This window comes from Scomber japonicus, chromosome 2 (genome assembly GCF_027409825.1).
Source record: "Scomber japonicus isolate fScoJap1 chromosome 2, fScoJap1.pri, whole genome shotgun sequence".
NCBI classification, from domain to species: domain Eukaryota; kingdom Metazoa; phylum Chordata; class Actinopteri; order Scombriformes; family Scombridae; genus Scomber; species Scomber japonicus.
This window is the reverse complement of record NC_070579.1, coordinates 13,514,245-13,529,769: the sequence shown is the minus strand read 5'-3', so window position 1 is coordinate 13,529,769 and position 15,525 is coordinate 13,514,245. Positions and strand designations below refer to the sequence as shown.

General features: G+C 41.0%; 1 protein-coding gene across 1 annotated transcript in view; it reads right to left on the bottom strand.

Moving 5' to 3' along the window:
- The window catches only part of cacna1hb (calcium channel, voltage-dependent, T type, alpha 1H subunit b), a 38,501-nt gene extending 27,398 nt beyond the window's left edge, over window positions 1–11,103 (bottom strand). Inside the window, exons 1-4 of the mRNA XM_053339510.1 lie at window positions 10,871–11,103; window positions 2,391–2,484; window positions 1,966–2,099; window positions 1,468–1,565 (exon numbers count right to left, since the gene is read on the bottom strand). Coding sequence (XP_053195485.1) covers window positions 1,468–1,565; window positions 1,966–2,099; window positions 2,391–2,484; window positions 10,871–11,103 — 559 coding nt within the window. The remainder of the gene's footprint in view (window positions 1–1,467; window positions 1,566–1,965; window positions 2,100–2,390; window positions 2,485–10,870) is intronic.
- Between the last annotated feature and the right edge of the window lie 4,422 nt (window positions 11,104–15,525).

Here is a 15,525-nt window from a genome sequence, read left to right as displayed (position 1 = left end):
AATCATATTTAATCAATACTTTAAACATTGTGCAAAATGTTGTCGACCAGGAACTTCTGTGAAAACAATCTGTAAAGACATAATATTGTTGAAATTTCAACCATTTTTCTTAAGATATCTCAGGCTGTTCATCTGTTTTGTAAATAGATGGTTTATTATAGTGAAGTTATAATATAGATTATTTATAGGTTACTATGCAATGGTTTTACTGGTCTGGCCCACTTGAGATTGAATTGGGCTGTTATGTGGCCCTGGGACTAAAATGAGTTTGACACCCCTGATCTAAAAGCTGAACATAGCTTCAGAAAAATGACAGTCACAGAAAGTCTCGGTCAGACTGGAGGGATCTCTTAATGTATTCTGCACAAAACTGGAGCAGTGCAATTAATTGAATGGCAAATAATTAGAGTTCAAACACTAATAATTGGCCCCCACTCTACCCTGCTGAAGAGGAGAAACACAAAATCTTCTCCTCCTTATTCCTTCTTGACATTTGGCTATTTCAAACAGACTTTCTAAATTTTCCAAGGACCCAATCTGAGTTGTGCCAAGGTCACAGATTGCAGTAAAAAGAAATGTAAAGTTGGCCGGCCAGTTTGAGCGCTGACCCGTTAAGAACAACACGAGCGTCACGATGATTTCCATGACTTTGTTCACTGTGCCCTGATTTGTTTACACATGCCATCAAAAGGAGAGCTGCAGCTGTTATTAGCTGAGCAGCTTTGAAATTAAATTAAAGAAATGAAGTGGAATTTACAGTGCACTCAGGACAGTGACACATTTTTCATTGTCGTGCAATGTGAGTAATGAGGTTGCTGACTTTCAGCTGAGGATGTTTCCACACCAGATGAATAGTGTAGGACTTGTAGTTCTTATACACATGTTTTATGAATTATAATGGACAGAAAATTAATTGGACAAGTTAATATAACATTTACATTAGTCTGGCACAGTCATAACATTTGATATTTGGCTAAAAGTAATTTCCAGTTTGTGTAGTTTATGATCTACAGACATAAGCAAACATTAGGTATCTTCCTAGTTGATGCTCTTCCAGGATTTTACTGTAGCTACATTAATTTCCTGCCTGGTTCGGTGGATTTTCGCTTCGACTGATCTTCAGCAAGTCAAACGCATGCTCATAGTTGGATGGAGGTTAGGTATCTGACTTGGCCACTCAAGAACATCAACAGATCTCCTTTGTCACCTTCTCTCTTCTTCTTTTCTCTTTGTTTACAATTATTGATCTGCTGCATTGTCTTAAAGTCAGGTGAGTGTTATACGGTTCATCCAATTTGGATGTGAACACACTTTTAAACTTTTAAAGTTGAAAGTCAGCACTTTAACCTCACACTCACTATTTCATTTAAAATCCAATGTGCTGCAGCGCAGAGCAAAAACAATACACGGCCATGAATAATACTTTCTAATACTCTGTATGTCGGAGGAAAAAGGAGAAAAACTCACTGGGAATTCTGTTGATGGCTCTCAGTGGGCGGAGAACCCGAACAGTCCGGATAGCTGATAGGCTGACGTTGTGTCCATCGAGTGAGTACTCCAGCATTCTGCGGAGAGGGAAAGCCACCGCTGTGTCACTGGCATCTTGATGAGCCTGACCTTGGCAAACCCAGTTCGTCTACAGGGAATCCAACAGTACGCAGTGCACTATCTCTGGGATACATAGCCTTTTAACTACCAATCACCGAGGTCTCTGTCTCTCAGGACCGAATGATGCGATTGTCATTCTGCAAAGCTGTCACACACACACACACACTTCCACGTCTAAGCACGCGCACACACACGCTTGACATTTAACTGGCATTAAACAAGTGTCTAAGCTTTACACAAAACACACACATACACACACTTTTGGCTCATATTTAATGTCAGATGCGTGTGTGTATGTGTGCATGTGTGTGTGTATGTGTGCATGTGTGTGTGTGTGTGTGCCTGTCAAACACTCACCCCACTATAACAATGAAGCAGTCCAATCTGTTCCATGTGTCGCCAAGGTAACTGTTCCGACCTATGACCCCAAGAGCCACCATCTTCACCACCATTTCCCCGGCAAAAAACACAAAGATCCCATCATCCAGAGCCTGCACACACACACACACACACACACACATACATACATACGCACACACACACAAACACACAGGCATACCCAGAGGATTAGTTTAAACTGATTAATTGGGAAAAAAATTAAAGCAAAAAGTTTTCAGACCCTTGATAATAAAGTCTCACAGTTGAACATAATTAGTTTGTAATTTCAGATTGCATGTGTATGTGTGTGTGTGTGTGTGTGTGTGTGTGTGTGTGTGTGTGTGTGTGTGTGTGTGTGTGTTTGTGTATGTGTGTGTGCCTGAGTGTGTGTGTGCATGCCTTACCTGCAGCAGGAAGGGGGTGTGGTCACAGGGCTGGAACATGCCCAGAGTCACACAGTTCAGCAGGATGGCCAAAATGCTCACACGCTCAAACCATGTGACACAAGGTTAAGGGTCATAAACATGTCAGTTTGAACATTAATATCAATATAATACTGAATAATATTGAATGTCAACACATTCTGAGAAGCTGTGATTTTACATTGAGTCAGATAGTTTGACAGACACAGTACCATCAGAAACTGATGGAAGAAAAGCTTCAATATACAAGTTCTGAAAATAAAGCTAGTGCTAGCATGAGACTCAAGAGCAAACCACTTCATTTCACCCTCCCCTCACTCTTCTTGCTCCATCCAGCCTTTCAACTACAGCCTCGTGATCACATAAACCTGATGTATTGATTCCTCTCCAGGAACTGGAGGTAACAGAGCTCTTCAATTCGACTAATGTAGGTATTGGGACTTTGCTAGCCCATGAGTAAATCATAGCAATGCCTCCTAGCAGCTTATGCTAGCTCAGAGCCTTGGTACCAGAGGAAGTGCATTCATGTATTGATTGACAGCTGTGAGTTCCCAACACTGACTTTGGCCTTCTCACTAAAAACTTGATATTTGAAACAGGAATATCTCTGTGAGCCTGGATCACTGAAACCTTTGACAACACCCTTCCACACTGAGAATACTTTAGAGGATATTTCACCTACAAAAAATAAGAAAAAAATGATATGCTGTCTCAAGTGCAACTTCGCTTCAATTTGCTGTAGTTTCTACAAATCTTTTGACTTAACTGGAGGGATGAACATCATTCTTTCAAAGCCCTTCAATAAGTTGGTATTCTGATGATAATGGTTGGAGAGCTCTGCCTAACATGTCAGTCTAAAAATCCACTATTTAGATCTAGCAAATGCAAAGGCTATGGCAGACGATTCAAATCATTTTCATACTCATCAAACCACTCAGTGACCCCTTGTGCCCCGATTCAACCATCTGCATTCATTATGTTTCTCAACTCATTTATTCAGGTTTTCTCCCTTTGATTTGTCACCATTCTGCACCTAACCAATGGTAAGTCAGTAGCAACCCAGAAAAAAACCTTGAAGAAACTGACTTATTGAAGTATCTAGTGTAAAAAACATGTAACATGGACTGAAATTAGTGTCTGAGCATGTGGATTTTATGCCTCACCCTTGTAAAATCAAATTTGTAGGCATGGAATTGAAAGTACTAACCTAAAAAACAACTTTTATGACAGTAGGAACTTTCAATAATAAGCTTAAACGTAATTTACAAGCACAACTTCTGACAAGACATTTTGACATGTTTAATATTCATGACTACAAAAGCAAGACAGCTACCATGAAACAGTTGGTGAGGCATTTGAAGTCAGTTTAAGTGTAAACTTGCGTATGTGGTGTGTGTTTGTGCATCTGTGTTGCTTGCTAGCTGTCAAACTGGAAGAAGGAGGACAGCTCAGAAGTGAATAACAGAGAGGTTTTAAAGAGAAAATAGTCTGAAGTAGAAAGTTAAAGGAAGGATTGTGTTAGCTTCATATAAACACACACACACACACATTTGAGCACAAATGTGAAAACTGCTGAATGGATGACAGGAATATATTCAAGAACCAAGGACGCATATATAACAAAGCCTGGAGCATGCACATGGACAAATACACATAGACATAAGTGCGCACTAACACGCACACACGCACACACACACATGGTCACACACGGAGCCCCTTCGCGGACACTTTGCTCTCGAGAGGGCGGAAAAATTAATGAGAGTACAATCCTTTATCACCCTTGAGACAGAGAGAGAGAGAGAGAGAGAAAGAGAGAGAGAGAGAGAAAGAGAGAGAGAGAGAGGGTAATCCAGTGTCCTCCCTTTGCTGTGGTTGCCATGGGAACCCCCATCTCACCGTGGGAACTGACTTCTGAGTTTCACAATCCGCTTGCATCCTGTCTGGACTGGAACACAACACAATTAATACATATATATATACACACACACAAACACACATACACACAAACACACACACACACATATTCATTTCATACGCACACAACAGAAAATGACATCCTCGAGCACAACTTCTGCTGAAGCATCCTTAATTTCCTCAACGCTGAAGAGGGTAATTTAAATCCTGCTTCATCTGTATAAGTTACAGCTTCTTAACTAATGCTGTGTGTCCATGACACTCGTGTAGACACACATACGCATAGTTAAACAAGAGAGGGCAGGGTCAAGGTGTTAGTGATGGATGAGATGGGAGAATTTCCACAGTTGGCCCATCATTCAACATCAGCAATGAAACACAGAGGGAACGTCCCCTCCTCTGTCTCTCTGTTTCGCGCTCACCATTGCTTTTCCTTTATCTCCTCTCACACTCAACCTTTCTCTCTATCATCTCTCATTTTCCACCACAGCATTTTGCCCTCTCTTGGCCCAATTATTTTTCTCTCAGCTTTGCTCCTCCTGCTCCCTGGCTCTCCTTCCTTTATATAGTGAGGTATAATTTCCCATCTTCATTCCATATCATTTCTCGCATATCATTTTTGCGTCTTTCATCCACTCCTGTGCACATATAAATACTCTCCTCTCTCCCTCCACACCGCTTTCACTCAGAGCCCTCCTTGTCTCTTTTCAACCATCTCCACATATGACTGCCCTTGGGTAGAGCTCTCTGTTAGAAACCTGAGTCTCAGCCAACAGATAAACTACAACTACACTTAATAATTAACATCGTCAGTGAGATGGAGAGGCCCAGGAGACCTACAGGGTGAGAGATGGAGATATAGATACAGTAAAGAAGAAGCGGAGGAGAAATGAGACTAGGTCAAAACCTTGTGTATGTCTGAACTGTGTATGAAACGCTTAAGGGTTTTAATTTGAAATAACAGATACAGGTAGTGGCAACACGTGGTGACCTAGCCCCTAGGAAGAGTGCTGGGCTTTGACTGAAGCCAAAATGACAAAGAGACTTTTAAAAAAAATCAAGTACACCAATGTTGGACTTGCGTACTTGCTAATAATGCTAGATTTGGCAAGTTTTATTCAGGAGTTCAAACATTCGAGGATGGGAGGATGCTTTACGATCATTCTGCAATAGGAACAGTAGTGTATTATTTGCTGACAGCAGCACCTCGGCTTCAACACGACTACCAGGCTGTACGGTGACAAAATCTTAACCCAAAGCTCCACTAACAAAAAAATAACCTCATTGACAGAGAGATGCAGTGAATAATGTTATTCAGTCTGTAATGTAGCTATAATAAAAATCCAATGCAGCTCAATAAAATAAAACAAAAATTAATATAGACTGATCTATTCATTTTAATACATTTATATTGACTGGAATGTGGAGATATCGAACCCCAGAGGCAGAGCTGCTGTTCTATCCAGTAAAAATATGATGCTTCCCTTTCCATTTAGACAGGCTAATGTGGCAGCTACAATTGTTATATTTAATCTGTGAGTCCAATATTTATCTTCAAAAAGGAATTATATCATATATCAAAATGCTACAGAGATATTAGAGCCAGCTGTGAACTGCACAGACATGCAAGGGTCAGTTCATCAGATCATGTTCTCTCCAGGATGACGACGGATGCCGATCATCTCAGGAGTCGGGCTAATCATCCGAAATGATCAGCCGAGATGACCAGCTGATCTCATCTGGCAAGCAGCTGCTCACGTTTCTGAAAACACTGAAGCAAATTTCCAAATAGGTGTCACTGGGATAAATTGACCTCATATTGTAAATCTAAATGATCACTTTCCCGCCTGAAAAGACACAGAATATTAGTTAGAGCTTTTTGCCAGGCTCAAAATCTTTTCCATAGCTGCTGGTTGGTGCAAAAGGCACTCTGGGATACTTGACTGGATATGGGCTGCCCCAAGCTTTGGCCTCCTTCAGTAAAGCAATGGTGTAACCTTATCACTCAGTCTGTCAGTCAGTGAGGGACAGACATTCATGTTTATAGGATTGGCCCCATTGTTGCAGCTCAGCCAAAAAACATGGAACAAGAAACAAGTGCAATTATAGACTGAAGAAAGATTGCTTGATGCTTGATGAAAAGAAAGCACAAAGCCGAAAAGAAGCATGAGAGAGGTTAAGACCCCCATGATTCGAACTTTTATGTGTAAACAACTGCAACTGTTACATGGCCTCCACACTTTTGTCTTCTCGCCCTAATTGCCTCATCCTCTCATCTTCCTGTTCCTTTTCCTCCTCCCTCTCCAAGAATCTCTTCCTCCTCCCTCCCCACCTCTCTTCCGTTCAGTCTCCTCCAGTGCCAACACAGGTAATAAAGGTCAGCCAGACATTGTAAATCAAATCAGATCACATCACCCTGATCTTTCTGGCATCATCCTCCACCCTTGGCAAGAATACACATGCTAAGACTGATGTGCAGGAACATTTTCACATGAAACGTTCATTAACTTAAAAGCATCATCCATAGGGACACACAGGCCATCTGGATACATCTGGCCAGATTTTATTTCTTCATGCATGCTTGAGAAGGTTCTAGATATCCTAACGTGGTACCATTTTCAGGTAAAGCACCCTTTTATATAACAGTTAGCTATTTTACTACTACTTTCTATTCACGGGGTTGTGAAATTCCCAGTAGCTGGTGTATAAACTCCTCCAATGTGACATTTAGTTTGTTCTTTTAGCTAACTCTTCATTAAGAATACAACTCCAGAGGATGATTTGACCACTCGCCTTCTGGAAATGATCTACAGACATCAAATAGATCAATGAAAAACATATCAACCTTTACAACTGCAGACTTGATGGATTGATGTAAAATCCCTTGATATATGATTTAAAAACAATAAGTGATTGCAGACAAAATGTTATTACAAAGATAAATCTAGCTCCTTATTAATGACTCTAATATAAAGATTTTTGTTATTGCCATACCAAATATATCACTGTTTTGGAAAGCAACACAAAAAACACAACTCTCAGTTAGTCACGAAAAGCTCTATCACACTGTCTTTGTGTGGAAAAATTAGCAATTGAGGGAAACCCCAAGGACTTGTTGGGGGGGTTCGTTCAAAGACTTCCTCTCTTGAGTAGGAATTCCCCAAAACATGAACTCTATTTGTTTTGAAGTTTACAAACATAAGGTATGGACAAATTCATCTTTTAATCTTACTTTTGCTTTTTTGTTATTAACTTTTTCTTTCTGATTGCGTTTCATACATCTGACACAGATACAAAAACAGATTAAATACACTGTATAAAATAATGAACTGCTCATTGTACATCTGCACATCTGATGACTTATTAAAAGTTTCTAAGTGCAGTTACAAATACTGTTAATTCATTAATAGGCTTCTTCTTGATAAATTAAAGAGCTAGCCAGAAGTGTCATGCTGAGGGAAAATCAACACCATCCAAAGAGATGTTTCACAGCATGGTGACCCAAAAAAAACTGAGTTCACAACTGGGTTCACAAAAGCCTGAAAGTAGTCTTTTAAGCACATAATTACCTCTTTGTGTTTACCCAGAGGAAGAATATAAACACAAAGTGGGAATTTCATACTAAAAAAAGACTGTACATGTAAGTTAAAAACATACACACATAAATTTGACTTCATTTGACAGCTAAAGACTCACAATAACTTTGAGTAAACTTTGGGATACAGCTTCAAACAAAAATTGAAAATTGTGAATCTTAAAGCGTTATAATTGACCTATGCAGTATTTCTAAATGATTCATTAACCATTAATAAAGCAGTGAGTTATGACTTATAAATCACTAAAAAGGTTACCTCCCCAGAAAGTGGTACCCATCTAAAAAAAAGAAGAAAAAAAGCAGCTTTTGGACGAGAATCTGCAAATGTGAACGGGTGTATATGAATGAGACAACCTGCTCATGCTCTTTGCTGCTTGGCCCACACTTTCACTTTGGAATCCACACACACAGACTTGATTAAACATAACCTAGTTAAGCTCAATGTCTGTCAATGTGCACCGTGTGTGTGCGTGTGTGTGTGTGTTATCACAAGAGAGAGTGAGAGAGAGAGAGAGAGAGAGAGAGAGAGAGAGAGAGAGAGAGAGAGTCTGAAGAAGTGGAGGTGGGCCAAGTAAGGTGTCTGTCAAGTTGTCAAGACCTCTGACTCCACCCCCTTACAGTATGACAGCTGGTAACCATGGAGACACATTCTTGAATCATGTTAATTGGCTGAAACGATTCTGACAGCTCACCCTACTTTGAGTAAGGCCTCCTCCAATCCATCGTCTCTCTATCACCCCCATAATGAACATGCGCACACACACACACACACGCACGCACACACATACCTCAACCCAATTAAGAGGCAGTTTAGGCAAGAGAAAAGAAAGAAAGATTGAGTAGCGAGGGATGAGAGAAAGAAGGAAAGAGAGATGGAGCAAAGGAAGAAAGGCAGGCAGAGAAAGGTACTTGTATAGGAGTGACAGAATCAGCTTTTCTCATCTTTAAACAAAAGGAAATGCTCTGAATGTTTCATGCACTGCTGAATAAGTTATGTTGTGTGTGTGTGCGTGCGTGCGCTCGCCTCTCCACATGTGTGCACATGTTTCTTTGTGTGTCATATGTTACATTAAAGGAGTGGGGTGACTGCCACATGGTAAGCTCAGCACTTCACAAAGTAGGCACCTTGTTCCACGCTTACAGTATAACTCACATCTCCTCCAGAAGAAACAGGAAATAACAGAAATCAATTGAAGAAATATGAGAGAACGTTATATAATAGCAAAAGCCTATCTTGTTTTTGTTCCAAATAAATTTGTTAGATTTGCTTTAGGGTGGAGAGATGTACAGTATGTTGTAAACATGGTACAAAGGAAGATGACTGTTTCTAAGATGGGAGGAAATAGAAAGAAGAAGATCGGAAATTAATTTGTAATATGTACTCAGTTCCAAAAAGGCAAAAAGGAACGAGGGGTCACCTCAGGAAAAATGGGACTTACAGCTCTTGGGGACTGCCTACCCCCCTTATTCCCCCCAGTGCGCTCACATTAATGTCCCTGTCGAACAACGTCCACCCACATTACTTCCCCCGCAGATCACTCACAGTAATACACTCACACATACACACACACACAGTCACTAGTAGTGCTAGTAGCCGTGCTGTGAGCGCATAAAAAAATGAAAAAGGATAGAAAGACAGACAGACACGCGAGCGCACACAAAAACAAACAAATACTGCAAGCGGAAGTAACCGGGCCGTCAGGGCAGAGCTACGCTGTTGCCAAGCAACCAGGTGATTCCTCTAAAGAGCCTCTCCATGGGAGATTCCCTCGTTTTGTGAGGGCATTCACTTGCTTATGTGTGAGCGTGTGAGCGTGTGTGTGGGCGAGTGTGTGTGTGTGTGTGTGTGTGCGTGTGTGTGTGTGTGTGAGAGAGAGAGAGAGATCGTGGGTGTGTGTTTGTAAGTGTGTCCAGTAAGTTAGTGCTGACACAGTGAGCGTACAATGTTCGGGGATGCGACCATGGTAACAGCCCAGCAGGCTACAGAAGAGCTTGGTTCATGGCATTTGTAGTTTTTTTTTTTTTTCCTTTTCCTCTTGGTGTACATTTTATTTATTCAGCAATTATGTATTTATATTTTATAGAGTACACAGAGTGCTGACGATGGCAAATACCCGCAGATGTGCACAGACAAGAGCACAACTACACACGCACGCACAAACACACGTGCACACATACAATCATAAGCAGTGGAAAATATTCAATTTGGAAAGCCTTGACAAATCCCTGAGGTGTTGCTGACGTTTATGCATGCTTCAGAGTATTCATAGCCACTCACACACACATACACACACACACACTTCAGCGCTGATATCTACACACACATACACACACCCGAACCTTCACGTCTACAGCAGAAGTGGAGAGAGGTTGAGACATAGAGTGAGAGACAGGGAGGGGAATGTGAGGTGAGACGATGAAGACAGAAGCAGGGCGAGGTTCGGTGCATGGGTGACGTGAGTTTTTACTATTTGTGACTCCTTCTGCTGTATAAATGGAGGCTGGTAACAATGCTACTGACAGGCAACTGTAACCCTGGAGATTCATTAGGGCTTGTCACTATGGAAACCTCCAATCAGGGAAAAAATGTTAGCCATCCTTGCCTCCAACTAATGGGTCGAAGGAAATACCTGAAGTCCTCCAAACACACACACACACACACACACACACACACAAACACACACACAGGCTCAAGCACATACACACACGCGCACGACACTGACCTTCTTCCTGTCTCCCTTGTGTTTAAACGTAAAGTAAACATTGAAGCGCTAAGTGACTTGTAGGTACAACAGCTTTGAGAAAGTACAGAGCTGAAACACAAACAGACAGTGCCTCTGTCATATTATAAACAGAAACACACACACACACACACACACACACACACACACACACACACATGTATGTACGTACAAACACACATATGTTCACAGTGCGTTCAGGTGAAGGATATGGGTGACAGACGGCTCGAAGGCACCAGGAGCGGGGCGGGCTGGTTTGGGTCAGAGCCAAAAGAACCACTGGTGCTAGAGTAGGGTAGGGCAGCTCTTCCTTTTCCTCCTGCTCCCCCTCATCTCCCTCAATTGACACATGCACCTTCTCCCCCTCCTCCTCCTCGTCCCCTTCCTCCTGCGATGTTCCTCTGTGCTGCTGCTCATGCAGGTCTGGCTCCTGGGTGCCCGTCATGGCCGTGCTGTGAACAGCCTGAATGTAAAAAAAATAAGGAAAGGCGCAGGGGCACCGGCAGACTGTTCAGGACACCGCAACATATGGCTGCATGTATGTGTGTGTGTTTTTGTGTGAAGCCGTGTGTTTCTACTGTGTGGCACTGCGGCTCCCAAAACAAACTGCGCTAACTGTCAAGGCTGTCATCCTGTCCATGAGACCCTTTACCCTCTAGCAAAGCAAGCACAAGAAAATAAATAAATGCATTTAAAAAAATCATTCTCTGTTTAGCTCTGGAAACAAAAAGCAAAAAACCTTCACAAGAGGCGTCACAGCTCACAGTACGCAGTCCAGTGCAGGAAACATAAATCTAAAACAGAGTGAACTAATAGACACGAGCAAAGGTGCAAACACAGAGTCAGAGCAGACAACAGGAAGCACTTAGACCTATTGTAATCCCACATCTGTACAACTGTAGTGATGACAACAGGCCATTACTGATTATTCTTTTTTAATCCACGCTGGCTTTAAACAATCTGGACTTACAAAGAGAAAGTAGCTTACAAGGCTATTTCATATTGGTATTAAGAGAATGGGGTGCACAGTTGGGCAGTGATATTGTCAATTTCATTTTTCTATTTACAACAAATTTTCACTCACAATGATGATGATTACTGTAACCTCAAGTTTTCTGATATTATTTTTCCTCAAGCTATAATTTAAGATAAAATCACATGAAACGCAGTGACAGTATCTAAATACTGCGGAGCACTGAAGCTGGAATATCATGTAGGAAATGTCAAATTGAATGATAATCTCGGTTCACATTAAGAGCATGATCACAGGAGCAGATTCTTATCTTGGCTTCAGAATTGTTTTAATTTAATCATATTTTCTGCTTTATTGGGCAGTACGCAGTGGAGTTTGGCTGGATAAGATAAGAGTTGGAGCATGTGACTCAGTTCACATTGTCACGAGTACAGCAAATACTTGCCACTGGTCTACAGCGTGTTCATTCAAACTGCTTATTGATCTCCAGAGATTTAGGCAAATTTATTCCAAAGCTACTGATTTACTGTTAAATTGGAGCAGGCACTGGAATATTCTGACAACTAACACGAGGAAGAATCAAGACAATAGAAGTCTGGGCCAACCATGAGTCCACACAGGCATATACAGGACTACAGGAGAGCTGGCATGCAGGTTCACTGTCTAAAAGGAGTGTGTCACTGTGTGTATGTGTGTGTATGTGCATGTGTGTGTGTGTGTGTTTGATGGAAATAATGAGATTGAATCTGCCAGTATCTTTATTTCCTGTGTTTTTACGGGCATGTAGCCTAGACTGTGTGAGGACTCCAGTGAGGCCGCACAGTTTATGGCCTTTTGTTGTGATTCAATGGAAGCTGTTGGGTGGACATCAATTAACCAATGCAAAGAATAAAGAAAACAAACCTTCTGCACATTTAAAAACCTGCTGATGAGCCTTTTAAAAAACGTTTTAAAATGCTCATTAAGAGCCTCCCCTGCTAACAGCCAGGCCATGTGGAAATTAGATAATTCTACTGAATCTCAACCAGTCCCCAGAATTAAACCTATTCACACCTCAATAAGACCTCTGAGATCCATTAACTCTGTTTTATAGCCTATCCCTGCTGCGCAAATGCAATTTATGCACACTTGCATAAATTGCCACTTTTTTAAACCCGACCATTTAGATCAGTGTGTGTCGTCTCACAATTAAACATTTTCTTTTTACTTAAAGTGTTTCTATATTGACACACATGCATGCAACTGAAGGCCAGCCTGTAACATATACCTACGACATGTATGAGGCTACAGCATTTCACAGCATTTCATAGCATTACTCTGGCTCGGAGCACTCAAACGTTCAAAACATGCTAATTAATTCTATATTAATTAAAAGTAGGATATATAATCGATCATATCAAAACAATCAACACAATTTTCGTGATGTTATGGTGTATAATTATATAGCCATACATAAAGTAGCCTACCCTAGGTCATTAAGTTACAATATACTTCTTCAGGCATATTATAGTTCCCAGCATATATTGTATTGTGTCTTTTTTACGGATGACACATCGCCATTTACAAAAGACCGACATCACATGAGCTGGACATTTTCCTTAGTGCCACGAGCATTCACCCAGCGCAGTGCCCGGGACAGTAAAGCAAAGAAAAAGTACATTTATTTTTCCACAAACGATAAAAACTTTTGTCTGCCATCCTTACCGGGGAGCAGCGTCCATCCACCAGCTTCACTCACACCGGGTCCGCCGTGCGCCCTGAGCTCCGGAGCCCTGCTGCTCCATCTGAGAGCAGCCCGCTGGTCCACTGCCTCCTCAGTTCGCCCCCCTCCACCTCCACTCCCCCTACAAATCCAAACTCAGTTCTCCAGTCGGGAGGATGAAGAAGAAAAAAATAAAGGATCAGAGAGAGAGAAGAGGGATGTGGCGCAGAAGTTTTAATAAAAAGGAGAAAGTAAAGTTAAAAGAGGATCAGCCGGTTTCCCCCCCATGCGTCTGCGTCCCCTCAGCCTCTGGACGCGCTCTGCGGTGTCAGGTACCGGAGTTCAGGCGCACCGGGGAGACTGAGAGCTGCGTCAAGCCCGCCAGAGAGAGGCAGACCGGAGATAGGCGGATTTTACCTTCACAATAAGACAGCACGGTCCCGGAACTCCCCTGTACCAGATAGAAAATTACACATATTAGCAAGATATTTCATAACATTTCAATTTAAAAACACACCGACTTCCACCTCAGCATGCTCCTCATTACCGTAAATACGCTGGGCAAGGTAAAGCATTATTTATAGAGCGCATTTCATATCTTGGGGCAATTCAATGTGCTTTACATAAAAACAAACATTTAACAGTAAGAATTGGAAACAAAAAACATACAATTTGAGAAATAAAAAATAAAACTCAATAATGGTAAAAATTGGAAACATTAAAACAGAGTACAGACTATAAAGTCTCACATCAACAAAAACTGCTGTCTTCTGTAGGCTACGAAACAAAAGATTTCTCATTAAATTTTATTTATGATTTATGATAGTAGGCTATAATATAACATAAGCTATTACAGTACATACCTGCAGGCTACTGTATAACCTATTGCATAGTACACAACTACAGGCCACTAAATAGCATAAAATAGTAGCTACATAACTGTAGGCTATTATAATTAGTTTAGTTATTTGCATACACGAACAAAAATAATAATAATAATAATAATAATAATAATAATAATAATAATGATAATAATAATACATGCAGATTTGTTGAGATGAAGAAAGTAAAACACTAAGTAAAAACGAAATGTGCAGGAGGAGCCAATAAAACCCATCAGACAACCTAAAAACTAATAGGCTAATATACTGTATAACTAATAATACATAGTACAGTAACGCTACACAAGTGTATCCTACTATAACATATTTGGGCAGCTTTCATTTTGAAAGCAGCCTACAAATTACATATTAAAAAAAAGACTTAACATGTTATTCTGAGTGAATAAGGTCATATTGTATCTGGGGGACATGGTTGCCAACCGTATAGTCAAGAGCCCTCTGTTTCCTTGGCAACCAAATGGTGAGCATTACTTTACTTTTACTTTTAGTTTAGCAACACATACAATTTGTCATCACCTACAATGTATGTTAGGTGCTGTCTCCAATACTATCATTCAGTTTATTTAATTTTCAATAAATTTGTTGTTTAATTGGTTAATTTTACCTTGGATGAATGGTGGAACTGTTAAGAGCACTCGGTTTCCTTGGTAACCAAATGGCTAACTTAACTAGGCTATAAATGCCAAAGTGAGCAAGTAAGGGTAAGCCTACTTGGTTTTCACAGTTTAGCTAGAAACACACAAAACACAGTAGTTAAAATCACAGATCAACTATTTGTTACTTTATCTTATTTCATTCAGTTTGTTTAATAAACTACTCTGCAACTTAATAATTGCTTCACTTCCACCGTGTATGGAACGGAGTTACCTTTTTATTTAAAATAATATATCCTTAAGAAGTGGCAATCATTTTATTTTTGAAAGCTTTGACTGGAGCGCATCTTAATTCTGTGTAACTTGACAGTGATGGAGCGAGTCAGAGTCAGAGCATGTGACTGGTCCCCCTCTCCTCCTCCTCACAGTGCACCCCATCCCAATATCCCTCCGTCTCTGCCTGCTGGTTATCTGACCAGCCAGCGACCCCGGCGGACAGTGCATGTGTGTGTGTGTGTGTGTGTGTGTGTGTGACAGAGAGAGGGAGGAAGGGAAGGAGGGTAGGGGGTGCTGTCATAGATGATGCTCCACAGTCACACTCAGCTAGGGTGTCGATTCACTAAACCCAAAGGTGTGGCTGAGCTCCAACACAATACCTTGAAATCAGCTTATGCTGTGTTAGTTTACAGGGAACAAG